The 22,384-nt window shown below is 31.6% G+C and overlaps 2 protein-coding genes across 5 annotated transcripts in view; one reads left to right on the top strand and one right to left on the bottom strand.

Annotated features, from left to right (window-relative positions):
- The window catches only part of GPATCH2 (G-patch domain containing 2), a 459,123-nt gene extending 456,430 nt beyond the window's left edge, over positions 1 to 2,693 (bottom strand). For 2 of the 3 annotated variants that reach the window (XM_074309183.1, XM_074309184.1), the window contains exon 1: positions 2,473 to 2,693. The gene's annotated coding sequence lies outside the window, so the exon portion shown is untranslated. The remainder of the gene's footprint in view (positions 1 to 2,472) is intronic. The other variant, XM_074309180.1, reaches the window with a different exon arrangement.
- The window catches only part of SPATA17 (spermatogenesis associated 17), a 267,209-nt gene that overhangs the window by 143,352 nt on the left and 101,473 nt on the right, over positions 1 to 22,384 (top strand). The window contains exon 6 of one of the 2 annotated variants that reach the window (XM_074309186.1): positions 2,367 to 2,494. In XM_074309186.1, the coding sequence (XP_074165287.1) occupies positions 2,367 to 2,494 (128 nt within the window). The remainder of the gene's footprint in view (positions 1 to 2,366; positions 2,495 to 22,384) is intronic. The other variant, XM_074309185.1, reaches the window with a different exon arrangement.

The raw sequence follows: 22,384 nt of genomic DNA on the forward strand, positions 1-22,384 counted from the left end.
TGGCTTTTCTGCCTCTACTTTCTATCCAAATTATTTCTGGATCTCTGAATTGTCTTGTACTCTATTGTATCATAGTGAATTTTATGCTCCTAAATCACCAATTCCATTTCTTTTATCTGTACGCTTTGTAAGCTGACAATAGTACTCATATTCATTTCCTATATTCCTGTTCCCTAGGCACACTCTGATATACTTTAACTTTCTCTACCTCTTGAACATGAAATCTCTGTCTCGGCTTCCATATACTTAATGATATAGAATTTAACTCTTTAATTCATCTATAATTATATGCAGACTTATTGTAAATATTTGATCCTTAAAGAGAACCTTTAAAATCTCATCCCATTTACTTAAGAGTCAAAGGACTGTGATTTGGACAAATAAGTCCTTCTGGGCCTCAGTTACCTCAACTGTGAGATGAGGGAGTTGGACTAGCTGGCTCTATGGGTTCTTCAAAATCTAAATCTATAGTCTTATGTTATTAAAATAACTCATAAGCAATAGTATATTTTTAATTTACATATTTATATTATATACAAATATCATATTATATATATTATATTGGGATTTATAATAATATTTATCTTTATAGTAAAAATTATCTCTCATTGCTGGACAGCAGTAAAAGATGTACTTCTGGAAACAATTTATAATGTAAATTTTTCATTTTCAGTGATAATAAGATTGAAAGATAAGTAAGATGACAAGAAAAAGAATAATCTAAAATATTTTATAAAAATTAAAATGCATTCACCTAGTTTTTATGTGTAACAAAAAAAAAAATCACTATTTTTTTTCCTTTTAAAAACACTTATTTGCTCACATGTAACTGCCCTGAAATCGTACTGTAAGGACAAACAAAGGTCACCAATCCTTCCAACTCCTAGTTCTTTGTCAAAAATGGACACAGTTAATGAGGTTTGTTTGGTACAGCACAAATTCTCAGACACAGATAGAGATCCTTTCAATGGAAACAAATTTGTTTGGCTTTACCAGGTTACTTAGCGATTAATAATAGCCTTGAGATGCAGGTCAGGAAGGTCATTGTACCAGCTTGCCAACACAATCTAAATGTGCAGCTAGTCCAGTTATCCAGGCTTGGAGGCCCCCAAAATACTATGCATAAAGTAAAACAGGCTATTTTCCAACTCCTTTTTTCATATTAATAAGCAATTTTCAAGAGAAGGATGGCAAAATGGGGGCCATGCCACTCTAAGTAATTCATTTATTTTGCAATTTAATCTTATGTTGAAAAAAATTACACTGCTGCAAAAGCATAGCATGGTGATTTTTAAACGTCAGTATGTTTCATAAGTAACCTTGTATGAAATATTGTATTAGTACCCTTTAACAGTAAACTGGAAAAAAATCTACAGATTGAAATAGATGTATATGTCTTTTTCTTACTTGAATTCTCTCCCCCCTTTCATTCTCTTTTTCCCTGCTACCTTTGAAGTAAAAGCATGGGTGATTTACTTAAAATATATTCATTTCCTATTGTGTTATATGTTTGTGTGCATACCTTTAAAAGTGTATTCTAAAATAAATCCTGAAAAGATGCTGTGAAAGTATTAAGTAATTTTCCAAACCTTTTTTTTTGTTGTTGTTGTTGTTTATTTAGCAAGTTATATTTTGGTATGCTACTTAAACTCCAACAAATATTTATGGGGGATCAACTAGATATAGAGAACATTACAATGTTTGCAGGAGAAAAAATACTGGCCTTGTCTTCCTGGAGCTCAAAATTCTAGATAATTCAGAACGTCTAGAATTATGTCAAAATACAAGTCTTACCGTGTTTATTGCACATATACTTGTCAGAGAGACACATGTGAATATTTTTATTATTTTAATTTTATTGAACATATGAAAGAGGCTTGAAATGCTTCATCTAGTTTAACATTTATTCTGTCTGTACACATCGCTGAACCAAGTGTCAATCTTTTGTATGCTGGCTAATGTACAATGTCTGTTTCTTATTGATCTTATTAGAAATGCTAATTGAGATTAAGTTGTAATAAATTATGTGTACAATAGACAGATGCACAATTTTGAAATTGGCATTGCATATGGAAATAATGATTTGAGATGCCTAAATATCAAATCAAAGCTTCACATTTTAGTAGCTTAACTATCTGTTTTAGAAGTTAAAATCACTAAGTCAGCTAATCACCTGAGGCAAGATCTATTTTCATAATTTCCTTTCCGTTCAAAATGTCTGTTTCCTAACTTTATTGAGTAAAATATTAGTTGTGGGCACTTTAAAAACGGATAAGCACAATACAAAAGTGTTCTTATTTCTACCCATAACGGGTCCTCAAAATTACTGGGTTGATTGTAAATAACAGAGAATTGTTTTGATGCAGGGAAGCACTGGAGGAGTTTGCAGAGATGAAAGCTCGAGAAAAGAAAAAGGCTGACCTAGAGAAGGAAGAGAAGAGAAAGCAGAACCAAGCCCGAAAGACCCATTACCTTCTCAGCACAAAGCAGGTCGGTATACCTGGCCCTGGCAGCTCTCACAAGCCACTGGAGCCCCGAGTCTGACAGAGATAAACTAGCAGGCTGAATGGGACATGACTTGTTGGAAAGATATCACAAAGACACAGCTTCGAGTTCAATTTCAGGCTTTTCTCTAGGCAAGAGCAGGCACCATGACTATTCTGTGACAGCAGTTTCGGAGAGGCTCACAGAAAGCGTCCAAGTCAGCACTTTGATCTGCGGCGCTGATAACGCAACACAAAGGGCATCGCCTCACTTTCAAAACTCATTTTGACTGGTGTATTGTTATGTTGTTGAACTAGTCTAGAACTAACAAGTGCTTAAAGCGGAAGACGCTTTCCCTTTCTCTCTTTTTAATTGAGCTAATGCCGAGAGTCTACGTTTTCTCTGTGTTTCCAAATAGGATTTAAGGAAGGTTTTCAAGTAAACGTTTTCCTCAGATCCGTTTGCTTCAGCCAACTTTTTTCTTTATTTTAAGGAGGAATTTGTGTTTCAGATTTTGCATATTTAGGAATCACCTTTGAATTCAGGACGATTTTGATGTTCCATAGTTTTAGTTTTGATGATAAAAAGAGAATGTAATTTTTAAAAGTGAGCGCGGTTCACCGAGATATGTGATTTTATTGGTGTTGGCAACTGATGTCCTGTAGATCGTCAACTTATCTGTAACAGATTGTCGTGCAGAGTTCTTAGGGAAGCTAAGGGGTTAAAAGAATTGTCAGTGTTCACAGCTGCCACACAGCTAGTATATATTCAAAGCAGGTCATGAACCCAGGTATTCTGAAATACTGGGCTAGCCCTCTCTCCAGTACAGCATATTTCCTCTTACTATTTTACACAAAAAGCTAAGAGAATTTTAATATCTAAGAATTTTCAAAGTATATTTATTTTAAAGAACTGAACATTTAAAATGATGGTGGGAATTCACTTGTTATTGATTAGACTCTCAAGGTGCCTTAAAGATTTCAGAATAATAGAAACAAATAATATTGGGATTGGAAAGGACCCAAAAGACAATTTGTATGTGAACAAGAATTCCATTGTAATATACCCTAGAGGTCTCTCAACTACCCCCCACTCCCCCTTTAAAAAAGTAGTTATCTTTTGTTTTTATGTCACCTAGATTTCCCTCTGCATCCTCTCCTCTCTATCTGGATAGCACATTTTAGGGGTTGAAAAGAGAATAAAGCTTTAAGCTAAGATAATCAATACATTAAGGAGAAAACTGACATGTGTTTGTCATCCATGAAATCTCCTTTCCTCTCATCACTCCAAGACAGGATGTTTTTTCATTTCTCTTTTTTAGAATGGACCAAGTTTGTTCTGCACACTTTTGCAACGTAATTTTAGATTGCATTATGTGGTAGTTCTTTCCATTACATCACTGAGGTCTATTGTGTTCTTACTCTATTTCATTTTGTTTTAGTTCAATTAAGTCTTTCCATCTTTTGTTTTTGTTTTGATCACATTCATCATTTCTTAATGCACAGTAATATTTCATCCCATTCATGTACTGCAATTTGTTTATCCATTCTCCAATTGTTTCCAGTTCTTTGCTCTTACAAAAATTGGCCCTATAAATATTTTGCTGTATGGAATCTTTTTGTCAATGACTTCTTTGTCAATGACTGCTATATCTAGCAGTGGAATCTCTAGGTTAAAAGTTATGGTTTTTCTCACTACTTCATGATAGTAATTCCTAATTACTCCCCAAAACAGCTGGACTGCATCATAATTACACCAATAATGTGTTCTAATGCTTGTCTGTCTGTCTGTCTACAACTCCTCTAGTGTTATCATCCTCTCTTGTCACCATCCAGGCCTTTTTAATTAATAAGGTAGTATTACTGTCTTTTGAGAAAAGATGTTCCATTTTGGGATAGTTCTTAGAGGGCAAAGAGACTAAATCTGCTTGTTTAGGATTTTTCAGAATCAAACTAATGCCTCTTCTACATGATAGCTCTTCATATCTTTAAAGAAAACTATCATGTTCCTCCTAAATATTCTCTTTTTAAAGTCAAATATCTTCAGTTTCTCCAACAAGTATGATCTCTAGGTCCTTTCTCATCCAGATCATTCTTGCTCTGAATTTCTACATTTTAGCTAATAATACTCTAAAACTGGAACAACATGTTGGAAATCAGCATGGCCTCTGCACAAGAAAAACATGCAAATCCTTGAACCATTCAGTATTTTTCAACTCAGTTCCTATCACCCACAAAAGGCCTTTTCTGGTCATCTTCCATTCTCTATCCATACCAGCCCAATAGCCATCTTCCCTCAGAGATTACTTCTATTTTATTCTTTATATATTTTGTGTATACGTAGTTGCATGTGATCTCCTTCATTAAAAGATGGACTTCTTAGAGTCAAAGACTACTGTTTTTGCCTTTCTGTGTACCTCCAGTCCTTAGTACAGTGCTTGGCATATCATAAACATGTAAAAAAATACTTGACCTAAGCTTATTAAATTCAATTTAACACATATTAAATTTCTTTTATGTACATGGGATAAGATGGGTACTGAGGAGGCAAAGACAAATATTGAACAACCCTTCTTCTCAAGTACTATACGTTCCACTGGAGGAAATCAGTATACCCATTGGTAATTTCAACAGAAACATAGTACTAAGAAATGAGGACACCATGAAAGATTTTATGGAGGGAATTGGGCCTGAGTTATGCTTGGAAGGAATCTAGGGATTATAATAAATGAGAAGAAAAAATATTCTGGACATGAGGTGGCTACAGGTACAAAGGCATGCATGGCAATGGGAAACATGATTTGTGAAAAGGGAACTAATAGGATGATTTAACCTAAATGGAGTGTGTGGAAATGGAAATAATATGAAACAAGGCAGGAGAAATAGGTGGGAGCCAGATTGTGGAAGGTTATAAATGTTAAAGTGACAATTTTATACTTTATCTTAGAGGCAATAGGGAGCTACATTTTTTTTTTCTTTTGTAACTGTGATATGTATAACCAGATCTATGTTTCAGGAAAATAATGTGGGCATTAATATGGAGAATAGATTGGAGGGTAAAGAAGTTTAGAAATAGGAACAATTGTTATGTCTATGGCAATAGGACAAGTGAGAACTAATAAGTCCCTATAAATGAGGAATAAGGGCAATGACTCCCCAATAATGTAATGTCCAGAACTGAGAACACTATTTGTGATATTTCCTGACTAGAACAAAACATAATGAGATTACCATCTCTGCAATTCTACATTCTTTTAATACAGGACAAAAAAAGAATTAGCATTTTTGTTTACATATTTTGCAGTTGATTCATATTGGGCTTCTAGTCCACTAAAACAAGATTTTTTTTCAGGCAAACTACAATCTAATCATATCTCCTGCATATTGTATTTTTTTTTTAGTCCAACTGTAGGACTTTACATTTATCTTTTACATTCATTTAAGTAACATTCTAACTACACTCAATCTTGGATTTTTAAATGTTAAATCTCTCTTCATAAAAAATCCAGCATAAGAAAAGAGTTTAATATTAAAATTATAAATTCATAAGTAGAATGTGACTGAAGAGTAATTTTAAAGAAAATAATAGCTTTTTAATTTTTGAAATATATTTAGAGATAATTTTCAATATTCACCCTTGCAAAAGTTTGTGTCCCCTTTTTTTCTCTTTCCTCCCTACCTTCCCCTACCCCTAAACACCAAGTAATACAATATAGGTTAAACATGTGCAATTCTTCTAAACGTATTTCCACATTTATCATTCTACACAAGAAAAATAAGATCACAAAGGGGGGAAATTAGAAAAGTAAAAACAAGCAAGCGTACAACAACAACAACAATAAAATGTGAAAATGCTATGTTGTGATCCACATTCAGTTCCCATAGTCCTCTCCCTGGGTATAGATGGCTTTCTCCATCACATCTATTGGAATTGGCCTGAATCATTTCATTGTTGAAGAGAGCCACTTCCATCACAGTTGATCCTCACATAATTTTCTTATTGCTGTATAAAATGTTCTCTTGATTCTATTCATTTCATGTACCATCAGTTCATATAAGTCTCTACAGGTGGAAGGCTAAATTTTAAAATGAGAATGTTGTACCTCAAAGGATATTTCTTTGTTCTATTCATCTTTGCAAATCTTAAAGACAACAAAATAAACTATATTTTATAATAGATGGTGCCTTATCTTATAATGTTTTTAAAAGCTAGAACATTAACAATGGCACTACATTTTAAAAGTCTATTTTCCATGCTATTTTTAATTCTAAAAAAATATATAAAAACTCACAGTGGATATATTTAGAGCTGGAAGAGACTTAAAAATTAGACCAATCCCATATGTATTAGTTCCATTTTGAGGAAAAGACCTAATAGCACAAGTGACTCATCTAAGGTCACGCATTTGAATCTATGATTCAAATCCAAATCTTCTAACTCCAAATTTAGCCCTCTTTTAATGAAATATTTCTAAAATTTTATATTTGTTACTGATTTTATCTTTTTCTTACTCATATAAACACTTTAACTTTAAAAAGAAGTTACCACAAATAAATAACCAATATTGCAGTAAGTGAATTAATAGACTCCTTAAAGCTTTATTAGTTTAAAAAGTTAAAGTAATATTGGAATACTTTTTAGTATGTTTATTTCAGTGAAACAACTGAACATAGTAACATATTTGCATAAATAATCAATCATCATTTACTAGTATTAATAAGGTTAATTTGTTGCTACAGACTTAATATAATTAATTATATTTCTTAGAATACTGCTTGCTATGCACCTCCTTACCTGTAAAAACATGGCTCAATTTAATTACATTATTAAATGAGCACATGAAGAATTTTTGTCTCTGTAGATGTTTTCTGAAATCCTTTTTACCTGAATCAAACTACTAGATAACATTCAAACTTACACCATTTTTAAATTAAAGTACATATTCTTACATTTTAACAAAGTTATTTATGTCAATTCAGGAATTTGTCTAATTAAATTTCTCACATATATGATCATTATTGATATTCTTGTTAGAGACTTTTTAAAAAAAACATAATTTGTTTATTGGCTTTGGAAGAAATTTAAAAATCATGATAAATAAGGATTGAAAGCATTTTAAAGACTGAATGCTAAGGAATGTTTGAAGAAAGCTTATTTTCAGATTTACCTGTATTTGTTTGTAAAAAGTTCTACTTTTATTTCCTTGTTCTTGTTCTTGAGTAATAAATTATGATGTCTGCTCCACCTACTGGTAGCAATATGCAAAGTTTATTGTTAGCTTGATTTTTAAAAAAGCAAAAAAAAAAAAAAAAAAAAGCCCCCCCCCAAAACCCCCCAAATCCCAACCAAACAAACCAAAAAAACCCTTACCTCCAAAATGGTGCCAGAATTTTAGAGAAACATCTTAGGAAAACTAAAGATCTAGAATAAAATGAAAAACTATATCTTTGATAATTTAGCCACAGTCTGCAATGTTTTTAAAAGTATATATTATAGAACAGCCCAGAAAACCATTACTTTATTATTTAAAAGAATGACTTCTTTTTGCCTTCCTTTGTTTTAACATGATAGCATATAATATAAATAAGTATAACAACAAATTATATTGCAGAATACCTGTAAATTTTATGTACACATTTGTAAATTAAAATATGATTTATAAATCAGTGAACATTTAATAGCAAAATGTTAACTCAAATTTTTGGATGTTATTTTCATGCTACTGTCATGTTTTGTGATGTTTATTCTTCAAATAAACAATGAAGATTTCCAATAAGGTTATAGAATGTTAAACCTGAAAAGAGCCCTTAGAGATTTCAATCATTTAACAGATAGGAAACTGAGCTCTAATAGAGTAACTTTTTTTTTTTTTTTTTTAGAGGTATGTACTTAGCCAGAAATTTAAATGAAATTTTTGGTATTTCAAATAAGAAAAAGTGCTTTGGATATTTCATGGTTCTTAAAAATGAATATTCTCACTGTTTTTCTAATACACACACAGACATACATACATATATACATATTTTTATAAAGATAATTCTGAAATTTGAAAATTAGACAGTATGTTTATGATGATGATATGGTTGCAATTGTTTGGCTTTTTTATGCTTAACAACATAGTCATAAAACCTTTCCTGTGGGCAACAGATCATGTTTCCTCATGCCTTCCGCAATTTCAATCCTGCTCTAATTTCAAAGTTTCCTACTGTAAATGGTAATAACCATTCAGATTCTTTTTAGATTCTAAACTTTAAGTTTACCTTTCATGATCATTTTCCTCATTCTTTACACCCAGTGAACAAATTCTGCTAATCCCTTCTTTAAAATGTCTTTCACAGACAATCTTCTCTTCCTACTTCTAATATTCTTGTTTTAAGAGTTAATCTACTCAAGTATAATTACTGCAATAATTTCTGTTTCTTTTAAATAAAATAAACAATTCTAACATCCCTTATGTTCAATCTCTTCTCCTCTTCAATTAAGTGGGCATACCACTAGTAGATGAATTTTCCCAAATACTTCTTTCAACATGTCATTCTACTATTCTAAAAACTCCCAATAATTCTCCATTACCTATGCAGTTTAAACTATCTTACCAGCCAGTTTAATTTCATCCTATACATGTTTTTCAGTTTGACAGATAAGGGGTAATAGGAGAGACCATAGAAACCATCTATTGTAACCTAATCTGAATAAGAATCATCTATATAAAGTTCCCCAGAAGTGGTCATCTAACTAGTTCTTAATGACTTCAAGTGATGGAAAAATCATTCAATAATCTAGTCATTAGGAAATTTTTCCTCTATCATTTTGAAATTTACTTCTTGGCATGTTTTATCCATTATTCTTAATTCTTCCATCAAAGACTTGAAAAAAATGATGGTATGGAGATTGGATTAATAGGCTCAAAGTATTGGGAGTATTTCTTAGAAGGTATTCTCTCGAGTGGAGTACATTTTAGTGAACCCTAAGAAGCTACAATATTTGATACCTAACATATGCTAATTTTGAGTATTTGGGAAGACAGCAGGTATTGTGAAGGAATGTTGAAATGTATTATTAAATACAAATTTTCATACTTCCCAAATTTGCCTAAATTTTAGATTAGAGCAGCTCCTAGTCCTTTAATACTTTCATGTTATTTGAATATACTAATTGCTATGTGATCTCATCAATGTTTCTGCTTTTTCTAACAATCAGATAACAAATCATATTTTCTCATCCTATGCAACTTTTATTCATATTTCTCCATAAATGCACCACAATGTGCTGGTGGACTTCCAGTAGATTGCTCAACTTTACATACATACTTGTGAAATAGATAGTCAAATTATAATTTATCCTTTGTCTTCCTCCCCTATGATTGTAAAGGTAAAGGGTGGACAAAACTATTCCTTCCAGATCCTCAATTTAAGAAAGGCATCCAAAGCAGTCTTTTTTTTCCCCATTTCTCATTCCTCTGCATTCCTCTGGACCTTATCATACACCCATAATATGTACCCTACCTCTATACTCCAACTTTTTCTTTATGTGTCGACTTCTTCACTAGATTATCCTTGAGATCAAGGACTGTCTCTGACTTTTCTTTGAAACCCCAGAATCAGAAAGTAGTAGGTACTTAATAAATGTTTCTTGACTGGCTGACTACATAATGTGATCAAATTATTTTCCACTTGCTTATTTCTCTGAAAACATCCTTTTAAATCTACCAATTCTCCTGTGCAATTCTATGGTAATATACTGCAGCCTAATCCTCTATATTGGCTTTTAAATGATCTGCAACTTTAACCTTTCAAAAACTGATTATAGTATTCTAACCTTGGAAGGCATGGTTTGTTTGCATTGTTATTATTTTTTTTTCATTATTAAAGCCCTTTATTTTCAAAACATGTGCATAGATAATTTTCACCATTAATTCTCGAAAATTTTTGTGTTCCAAATTTTTTTTCTCTCTCCCTTCCATTCCATCCCCTAGATGGCAAGTAATCCAATATATGTTAAACATGTGCAATTCTTCTATACATATTTTTACAATTATCATGCACAAGAAAATTCAGATCAAAAAGGAAAAAAGAAAAAAGAAAATAAAAGCAAGCAAACAACAAAAAGCAAAAATACTATGTTGTAATCTGCACTCAGTTCCCACAGTGCTCTCTCTGGGTGTAGATGACTCTCTCCATTACAAGACCATTAGAATTGGCCTGAATCATCTCATTGTTGAAAAGAGCTACATCATCAGGATTGATCATCATATAATCATCTTGTTGGAGTATACAATGATCTCCTGATTCTGCTCATTTCACTTAGCATCAGTTCATGTAAGTCTCTCCATGCTTTTCTAAAATCATCCTCCTGATCGTTTCTTAAAGAACAATAGTATTCCATAACATTCATATACCATAATTTATTCAGCCATTTTCCAACTGATGGATAGCCAATCAGTTTCCAGTTTGTTGACATTACAAAAAGGACTGCCACAGACATTTCTGCACATGTGGGTCCCTTTCCCTCCTTTAAGATCTCTTTGGGATGCAGGCCCAATAGAAACATTGCTGGATCAAAGGTTATGCATAGTTTGATAGCCCTTTGGGAATGGTTCCAGATTGTTCTCCAGAATGGTTGAATCAATTCACAACTCCATCAACAATGTCCCAGTTTTCCCACATCCTCTCCAATATTCATTATATTCTTTTTCTGTCATCTTAGCCAATCTGAGATGTAGTGGAACCTCAGAGTAGTCTTAATTTGCATTTCTCTGATCAACAATGATTTAGAACACCTTTTCATATGATTAAAATGGTTTCAATTTCTTCATCTGAAAATTGTCTGTTCATATCCTTTAACCACTTATCAGCTGGAGAATAGTTTGAATTCTTATAAATTTGAGTCAATTCTTTATATATTTTAGAAAAAAGGCCTTTATCAAGACTCTGAATGTAATTTTTTTCTGTTTATTGCTTCCCTTCTAATCTTGTTTGCATGAGTTTTGTTTGTACAAAAAATTTTTAATTTAATATAATCAAAATTTTCAATTTTGTATTCCATAATGCACTCCATCTTTTCTTTAGCCATAAATTCCTTTCTTCTCCACGGATCTGAGGGGTAAACTATCCTTTGTTCTTCTAATTTGCTAATAATATCACTCTTTGTGTCTAAATCATAGACCCACTTCGACCTTATTTTGGTATAGGGTGTTAGGTGTGGGTCAATGCCTAGTTTATGCCCTACTAGTTTCCAATTTTCCTAGCAATTTTTCTTGAATAGTGAGTTTTTATCCCAGAAGGTGCAGTCTTTGGGTTTACCAAACACTAGATTACTAGAGCCATTGACTATTGTAGTTTGTGAACCTAACTTATTCCACTGATTAAATAATCTCTTTTTTAGCCAGTGCCAAATGGTTTTGATGACTGCTGTTTTAATAAAATTTTAGGTCTGGTACAGCTAGGACACCTTCATTTGCATTTTTTCATTAATTTCCTTAAAATCCTTGACCTTTTCTTCTTCCAGATGAACTTTGTTATTATTTTTTTCTAGTTCTGTCAAATAATTTCTTGCGGGTTTGATTGTTATGGCACTGAATATGTATATTAATTTAGAATAATTTGTCATTTTTATTATATTAGCTTGGCCTACCCATGAGCCCTTGATATCTTTTTCTAATTTATTAGATCTGACTTTATTTGTGTGGAAATTGTTTTATAATTGTGTTCTTATAATTCCTGACATTGCTTTGGTATATGCTCAAATATTTTATATTATCTACAGTTATTTTAAATGCAATTTCTCTTTGCATCTCTTGTTGCTGGCCTTTGTTGGTAATATAAAAATGCTGATGATTTATATAGATTTATTTTGTATACTGCAACTTTGCTTAAGTTGTGAAATTTCTAGTAGCATTTTAGTTGATTTTTTTAGGATTCTCTAAGCATAACATCATATTTGCAAAGACTTTTGATAATTTAGTTTCTTCATTGCCTACTCTAATTTCTTTCATTTCTTTTTTTTTCTCTTATTATTAAAGCTAACATTTTAATGCAATATTGAGTAGTAATGGTGATAGTGGACAACCTTGTTTCAGCCCTGATCTTATTGGGAATGGTTCTAGTTTATCCCCATTAAATATAATGCTTGCTGATGGTTTTAAATAGATGTTATTGATTATTTTAAAGAATACTCCATTTATTCCTATACTCTTCAATGTTTTAATAGGAATGGGTGTTGGATTTTGTCAAGTGCTTTTTCTGCATCTATTGAGATAATCACATTTCTTTTTAGTTTTCTTATTGATATAGTCAATTATGCTAATAGTTTTCCTAATATTGAACTAGCCCTGCATTCCTAGTATAAATCCTATTTGTTCATGGTGTATCATGCTGGGGATAACTTGCTGTAATCTCTTTGCTAATATTTTATTTAAGATTTTTTCATCAATATTCATTAGGGAAATTGGTCTATAATTATTTTCTTCCTATGTTTTCACCCTACCTAGTTTAGATATCAACACCACATCTTTGGCATAAAAGAAATTTTGTAGGACTCCTTTCTCTATTTTTTCCAAATAGTTTGCATAGTTTGGAATTAATTGTTCTTTAAATGTTTGGTAGAATTCAAATATAAAATCATCTGGCCCTGGAGATTTTTTTCTTAAGGAGTTTATTAATAGTTTGTTCAATTTCTTTTTCTAAAATGAGGCTATTTAAGTAATTTATTTCCTCTTCTGTTAATCTGGTCAATCTATATTTTTGTAAGTATTTATTTCACTTACAAAATAGTTCCAGTTATTGTTCTAATTTCCTCTTCATTGGTGGAGAGTTCTCCTTTTTCATTTTTGATATTAATTTTATTTTATTTTTTATTTTTTCTAAACATATTAACTAAAGGTTTATATATTTCTTGTTGTTGTTGTTTTATAAAACTAACTCAGTTTCTTTTTAATTAATTCAATAGTTTTCTTATTTTCAGTGTTAGTAATCTCCCCTTTTATTTTTTCAGAATTTCAAATTTGGTATTGAAGGGTTTTAATTTGTTCTTTTCCTAGCTTTTAGTTGCATGCCCAATTCATTGATTTCCTCTTTATTTTATGCATGTAAGCATATAGAGATATAAAACTTCTCCTAAGAATTGCTTTGGCCGCATCCCATAAATTTTGGTATGTTGTCTCATTATTGTCATTCTCTTGGATGATATCCAATGTGTCTGTGATTTGTTGTTTCATCCACTCATTCTTTAGGATTAGATTATTTAGTATCCAGTGATTTTTTGGTCTATTTCCTCTGGTCTTTTATTGTATATAATTTTTATTCTATCATGATCTGGAAAAGATATTCATTTACTACTATTTCTGACTTTTTGTATTTGATTTGAGATTTTTATGCCAATACATGGTCAATTTTTGTATGAATTCCATGTACTGCTGAGAAAAAAGTATATTCCTTTGTATCTCCATTCAATTTTCTCCAAAGGTCTATCATGAATAACTTTTCTAGGATGCTGTATACCTCCTTAGCTTCTTTTTTATTTATTTTATGGTTTGATTTATCAAGCTCTGAAAGAGCAAGGTTGATATTACTCACTAGTATAGTTTTGTTGTCTAATTCTTCTTGAAGCTCTCTTAACTTCTTTAGGAATTTGGATGCTATATCACTTGGCACATATGTGTTTAATATTGATATTATTTCATTATTTATGGTACCCTGTAGCAACATTTAGTTTCCTTCCTTATCTCTTTTAATTATATCTATTTTTTTTTGCTTCTTATTGATCCCACCATATTATTTTCCCCAAGTTATACTTTTCTCTTCCCTTTCCCCATTTCCTTCCTCCCCAGTATTTTGTTTCTGACCATCACCTCCATCTAACAGCCCTCCCCTTTTACAGTCCCTTTTTCTTATGCCTTCTCCCTTCTACTTCTGTTCTCCCTTCTATTAGTCTCTTTCTTTTCCTCTTTCCTGTCCTATTTCCTTGTAGGATGAGACAAGTTTCTCTGTGATGTTAAATATGTCTGATATTCTCTCTTTGAGACAAATCTGATGAGAGTAAGATTCATACAATGCTCATCCCCCTTCCTTCTTTTCCTCAATTGTAACAATTTCGCCTCTTTGTGAGATGCAATTTACGCTATTTTTACTTCCATTTTCTTTTTCCAGTACAATTTCCTTTATATCTTTATTTTTTTATATCATCACAATAAAATCAAATTATTCCTGCACCTTCTAAGTATATCCACAACAGAGATATAATTCTCAAGAATTAAACATATCATCTTCCCATATAGGGATGTAAACTTTTAAAAGAAAATTGTTTTTTTTTTTCTTTCCTTTTTACCTTTTTATGCTTCTCTTGAGTTCTGCATTTGAAGATCAAATTTTCTATTCAGCTTTTCATCAGAAATAAATGAAATTCATCTGTTTCATTGAATATCCATCTTTTACCTAAAAGATAATACTTAATTTTGCTGGATTGTTGATTCTTGGCTGCAATTCAAGTTCTTTTACCTTTTGGAATATCAGATTCCAGCTCCTTCTATCCTTTAAGGTGGAAGCTCCTAGGTCCTGAGTAATCTTGATTGTAGGTTCCTCAATATTTTAATTCTTTCTTTCTGGCTGTTTGCAATATTTTCCCTTGGTATGATAATTCTGAAATTTAGCTATGATATCCTTTGGAGTTTTCATTTTGGGGTCTGAGGAAGTGATCAGTGAATTCTTTCAATCACTATTTTACCTTCTGGTTCTAGGACATCAGATTTCTTTAATGATTTCCTGAAAGATGATATCTAGGTCTTTTTTTTTTTTTTTTTTTTTAATCATGGTTTTCTGGTAGCCCAATAATTCTTATACTATCTCTCCTGAATCTATTTTTACAGGTCAGTTGTTTTTCCAAGGAGGTATTTTACATTTTCTCCTATTTTTATTTTTTATTTTTGTTTTATTTGATATATTTTTGATGTCTCATTTAGTCATTCACTTCTGTTTGTTCAATTCTAACTTTTAGTAAATGGATGTAATGAAGTTTGTTCATATGGATTTTATCCATAATATGTATACTGAAGGAACCCTTTTAAAGTTTGTCCCTCCCATTTACATATCAGAATTTGGTCACTAAGCATTCATATGATATTTTTATATTCATATTTTATATTCATATCATATTTTTAATGTGTAGATTTAAGTTGACATAATTAGAATTACCCATAAATAGGAATATTTGGAGAAACTCACTGGTTATAATACCTTTCTTCTTTTTATTCTCCTAAATGTACATAATTCATGATATATTTGGTAAAAATCCATATCTTTGTTTATATCTGGCTCATTACTAATAATAAGAATGTCATAGAATATACTTATTTCTTTTTGTTTGTTTTTGGTGAGGCAATTGGGGTTAAGAGACTTGTCCAGGCTCACACAGCTAGTAAGTGTTAAGTATGGGAGGCCAGATTCGAACTTGGGTCAGTACTCTATCCACTCTCCATCTAGCTGCCCCAGTTGATTTTTTTTTTCATTGTCAGAGATTCACATAATTTTGACATATCTCTAAATCCATTTATCTGTCTTTCAATCTGTGAATGAAAAACTCTTATTAGAAAAAAAGGCTTTAAGGCAGATATGGGGGAATATCTAGCTTGTCTATCATATAAGGACTGCAAAATCATTTTATAAAGCAACCACAGGCACTGATGAACTGAAAGCTAAAAATCTCCTATTGTTTGAGTTCTATAAGCTGATAATTCTGTATGGCTCATGGTTGATGTAAATATCTAAATAACCTTTGGCATAAAAAAGTTTCCCCATTCCTGCATTGACACCATTTTGCTTTATTTTTTACTTTTTAATTTCTTATTTTTTTTTCCTACTACATTTGCCTATATAGAGGCAGCTAAGTAAGTGGCACTGGCATTGGAATCAGAAACATCTTAGTGAAAATCCAGCCTCAGATATTTACTAACTATATGACTTTGGGCTAATCATTTAAACTGCTTGTTTCTGTTTCCTCCATATAAAATGGAAAAATAATAGTATCTATCTTAGAACATATTAGAACATAGTAAAAAAAAAAAAAAGGAATACAATAGAATCTTGAATTCTCTTTCTAAATTTATCTGGGGGCAGTGAGGTGGCTCAGTGGATAGAGCACCAGCCTTGAATTCAGGAGGACCGGGGTTCAAATCTGGTCTCAGACACTTAACACTTCCTAGCTGTGTGACCCTGGGCAAGTCACTTACCCCCAGCCTCAGGAGAAAAAAAAAATAAACTTATCTGGTATTTTCTTTTTCCTTTAGTTACATGTAAAAACAATTTTTTTGTTTTTAAAACTTACAGTTTTAAAAGTTCCAGACTCTCTCTCTTCCTCCCTCCTCTCTCCCCTGCATAAAAAAGACAAGAACTTTGATACGGACTAAACATATGCAATCATTTAAAACATTTCCATAGTAATCATGTTGTGAAAGAAAACATAAGCCAAAAAACCCCAAAGAAACCCACAAGAAAAATAAAGTTCAAAAAAAGTATCCTTTAATTTGTATTCAGACATCATCACTTCCTTCTCTGGATATAGATAACAGTTTTTATCATGTCCTTCAGAATTGTCTTGGATCATTGTATTGCTGAGAATAGCCAAATCAGAATCTTATATTCTGTATTTTTTAGTCAATTTGGTACCAAAAATTGTGGTCTGCTCTAGACTAAAAATGTTTACTTGTTATCTTCAAACTTTCTCAAGGAAACTCTCATTGTATATATAAATAATTCTCACTTAGTTTTTTATAAAAAACAGGAAAATAGATACCCCTAAAAACAAGATTGATGATTATTTCCAAATTCCTAGTATTCTCCCCTTTCAGATATCTTGAGAACTGAATTCTTATTGCCACATAGCTGTTATCTGACACTTAAGCATTTTCTACATTTGTTGATTATTCCCTATCTTGAACTGAAAAGAAACTCTATCATAGGTATATAGAAATTCAACATTTTAGCCACAGCTGAAAATTTTAAGTGTTTTTGTGATGTTTAAATGTTTAATGAACATTACTGCATTGGTCATTTAACTGCTCAATGCTTATAGAAAAGATGGAATTAGATTATTTATCTCTAAGAGAACTGATCTACAAATACAAATACCTTTTAGCTATCATGTATCAAAAATAAAAATTCTTAATGAATAGCTAGTAAAAATTAAGTTGAAATTAACTCAGAGAATGCTAAAACAAACAATTCAAGGCTGGTGCTCTATCCACTGAGCCACCTCGCTGCCCCCAGATAAATTTAGAAAGAGAATTCAAGATTCTATTGTATTCCTTTTTTTTTTTTTTTTTTACTATGTTCTAATATGTTCTAAGATAGATACTATTATTTTTCCATTTTATATGGAGGAAACAGAAACAAGCAGTTTAAATGATTAGCCCAAAGTCATATAGTTAGTAAATATCTGAGGCTGGATTTTCACTAAGATGTTTCTGATTCCAATGCCAGTGCCACTTACTTAGCTGCCTCTATATAGGCAAATGTAGTAGGAAAAAAAATAAGAAATTAAAAAGTAAAAAATAAAGCAAAATGGTGTCAATGCAGGAATGGGGAAACTTTTTATGCCAAAGGTTATTTAGATATTTACATCAACCATGAGCCATACAGAATTATCAGCTTATCGAACTCAAACAATAGGAGATTTTTAGGGCAAGAACTCAAGCTAAATTTCTATCAAGACTCAAAGGATTTTTGCTGTATTTATTCCTGCAATATGCCTTGAAGGTAAGCAGAGTAGGATTTTTATCTATCTTGATGACTAAAATGAAATTATTTGGCATTTTATACTGCCTTAGAAATGTTTGCTTTTTCAAGAGAGAAACTTCAGTGAATAAGAACTTAGCATTTGATTTGTGGACTTCCATTTTAAGTGATTGGGCTTCAAATTTGTTCATTTGTGTTTGCTACCAATGGCATAGACATCACAAAATTGCCACATACTTTGTTTCTAATAGTAATCTCAGGAAAGGCCAAGGACTGAACTAGCATGGAAAATGAATTAGCTATTGCCTTTTATATTTTATTTCCTCTCTCTTTAACATTATACTTTTTATTATCCTGTCTAATACATAGTACAGATGGAATTATTAGTCATTGTCAGAAATCTTACAGGAGACAGAACAATGAGATAAAAAATTCTATTGTGTTCCCAAAATTATCTCTTTACTACCTTTTAGCTATCATGTATCAAAAATAAAAATTCTTAATGAATAGCTAGTAAAAATTAAGTTGAAATTAACTCAGAGAATGCTAAAACAAACAAAAAGAAACTTAGTTACCTGTTCTATGTCTTATCTCCAACCTTCCTTTTAGTACTTTGTGTCCTTAAGTCTGGTTAAAACATCTATGTCTATATCTATGGCTGTATCTCTTATTTATTATATAGTGCTTTCAAAGCAATTTTATACTTTTATTTTGCAGGATGTCTTGCTATTCTCATTATTCCTCAAATCCTAAATATATTAATATTATCTCTCCTGCAATATACTAAGTGCTAGATGTGTGAGAATGATTTGAGGATGTGAAATCAAAAAATCAGACATTTAAATAGCTCTTATTTTGGTCTCTCACCCCTATCTCCATCTCTAAAGCTTAGATATATAACAAATACTGTTGGACAGTATCATGCTTTTATTGTATGTTAAGCAACTTAGTCATGAATATTTCACCTTCATGACCCCAAACTCTGAAGTTTCTCTCTCCATTATCTTTTATCTTACTATATACAAAGATTTGTACATGACTGCCAAACTTAATGAAAAAAATTACTTTTACATGAAAAGGAGAACAAAGAGAGTGTATTATGAAAATCCAGAGAGAAGAGTATTTAGGAAAAGGTGGAAGCCATCCATGTTAAAACTTGAGGAAAATTCGTTAAATATGATAATTCAAGGAACAATGATAAAATGGGAATGAGTAGTTAAGTGATAAAACTATGAGTCAAATTGAAAAGATTTTTTAAAGAATGAAGTGAGAAGAAATGGAAGATAATGTGTTTAATTAGCTTTTTCAAGGAATTTGGTTGAAAAAGGCAGGAAGAATTGTAGAATCTGGTTAGTTTTTTTAAGGATTAATGAAAACTGTGCATGCTAATAGGGAATGAGGAAGGAATCAATTCACAAGGAGAAATAGAAGATTAGAGAGATAGGGGAAATCATGGTGGAGGCAAACTGCTGGTGAAGATAGGAAGGGATGGGAAAAAGGGAACATACTGAGGAATTAACCTTGGTTAAAAGAACCTCCTCTTCATCTGATTGGAGTGAAGAAGTTAGTAGAGGATAATGGCTTAATTATGATATGAAAATGAGAGAAGAGGGAGTTGATAACAAATGGATTTGATTTTCTTGGTAAAGCATAGAAAAGGGTCCATGCAGTGGATATAGAACTGAGCCTTGAATCATAAAGACATGAGTTCAAATCCAACCTCATGTTTTTTTTGGCTCTGTGACTCTGGACAAATAGCAACCTCAGATTTCTCATCTGTAATATGGAAACGATAATAGCCCTCACCTCCAGGGGTTGTGAAGATCAAAAAAGATAATGTTTGTGAAATACTGCCTGAAATATAAGTACTACTTAAATGTTAAATTTGATTATTATTTATTTATTTATAATCAGCTGAGAGGGGAGAGCAAAGTGTAGTGTGGGAGACTTAAAAAGAGAAGACAGAGTTTAGAAAAGTTGCTGCAATGATTGAGATAAAGAATCAATAAAGGGATGAAGAAAATATCGTTTTGTAGATTGAAAGTCTAGTTGAGTTTATAAAACATAAATTTTAGTGGATTTGATCAACACAGCTGTATGACTTCTAGTTTCATTCATTAATTAACATGTGAAGCAGAAGTGAAAGAGGTAGATGATGGGATTAATCCAGGATTGAGATTTGGCAATATTTGATCTATTACAGACTAAAATTTGAGCAAAGAATTTGAGAGGAAAATTTTATAAGCCTGGGTTGAACTGCTTAAATTAAAGAATCAAGATTGGCACATCAGGGTGATGGCCTGGGAAAAAACTTAGGGATGTAGAGAGGGAAGATCAGAAGGGTCATAAACCTATTGATTTAGGGTGAGTAATAAATAAGGAAAGATGGAATAAAAGAATTGCCTCTTAGTCTACCGCAGTTTCAGTACTGTTTCTGGTACAAGTATGGTCTTGATGTGGACCAAGTTGTGGCTCTCCTCAGTCTAGCCTTTTTAATGATCCTATTATCTCCCCATCATGATACAAATCACTATGAGAACTATCTCTGGTTATATAGGGATCCTAGCCTTAGCTGATTATTGAGCTCTTAATGAGTGACTTTTTTATCTTGTATTTTTAGTACCATACTGAAGAGGAAGTTGCATGTGATTCTATTAAGTATGACCAATGCCAATACAAATGTTGTGAGCCATAGGCAGTTTTCTAGATGGAGAAGGTTTTTTAGTCTGTCTATTAGACTACTTGTACATTTTTAAATACTTTACTTACATTTTGAATTGAATGCAATAATTCTATGAAATAGAATACTATTACTAGCTTATTTTAAAACTGACAATGCATATAGATCTGGAAACTAACTGTCAAAGATGAAATGTGTCAGGCCCAGCTATGGTTCATTCTTCCATAAATCTAGAAATATTATATCCTTTAAATCCCTACTTCCTAGGTATTTAATCCTCCAAATTTAGCCTCTTTATCCCTCATATTTAGGTTCCACCTCAGGACTTAAAGAATTTAAAAAATGCTTTAATCTGAACTGTTGATGTCTCATTTGAAAGCTCCCAATTCTGGTGCTAACTCTCCACTATTTAGCTCAAGGACATAGCCACAATGGTTACATTCCCAATACTATCCCAAACAGAATTCTTAATCTAGTCAATGGCTGAGCTACTGAGGCATGCTGTATCCCATAGATATGTTAAAGATTGATGCTGTATCCATATGGTGTACCAATTCAACCAATTCAAATGGGTTTTTTTCCAAGCAGATTGTCTCTTTGAACAGTCAATCTTTTTCAGTCATTAATATCTCTAGTACTAGTATGAATATTTCTTAGATCTGTAAATTAAGGGCTAGTGTTGCACAACAAATTTCCCCAGTGCTTTCAAGGTTTGATGCAATATATAACATGTAGATAATTTTTTTTAGGAAAAAACAGAAAATATACTCAATGTTTGACAGTCTTTTCTAGATTCACAGAGGTAGTACAATCAAAAAGGATTTATAGTACGATAGAAAAAATGAGAATGTAAATAAGCATGATTTGTACTGGTTTCATTTTAGAGGAATGATTATTGTTACAAATAGTTTGAATATTAAATGTCAGTTTTTCTATATAACTAATAGTCATGTCAATTGGTGTGCCTCTCAACCCACTGTATCGGCTACCTACTTTTGACATTTAGTAATATTCTACTCCATAGTGACTTATATTATCCACATAATATCATATCTTATAGTGAAAGAGAAAATTTAGGAAGAGAAATGGAAGATAGAATTGAAGAAGGGGAAAGAAAAGGAAAGAAATGGAAAGGAAAGGGAAAGATAAAAAGAAGGAAGACAAAAAGAAGGAAGGAAAATGATGGTTTCCAAACCTGAGATGTGATGATTATGTTTTTAAAATTATAATTATAAATTAGCTTTTCTCTTTTTAGCTTTCTCTCTGAATTTCTATTTCTTAAATGCTAATTTTTTAGAATACCTTAATAATAGACAATAATTGTTTTGTTATGAAAATGTGTATTTTTTTACATTTAGGTGAATATAAATTACTAGTACACCACGACCACTACCATAAGGATATTATTATAGAAAGACATAATAACAATCTGCCTCCATGATGTGATATGGTCGTTGAAAAATATTCAACTCCAGGGTATCTTCCCAATTATTTG

Source organism: Sminthopsis crassicaudata, chromosome 4 (genome assembly GCF_048593235.1).
Source record: "Sminthopsis crassicaudata isolate SCR6 chromosome 4, ASM4859323v1, whole genome shotgun sequence".
NCBI lineage: Eukaryota > Metazoa > Chordata > Mammalia > Dasyuromorphia > Dasyuridae > Sminthopsis > Sminthopsis crassicaudata.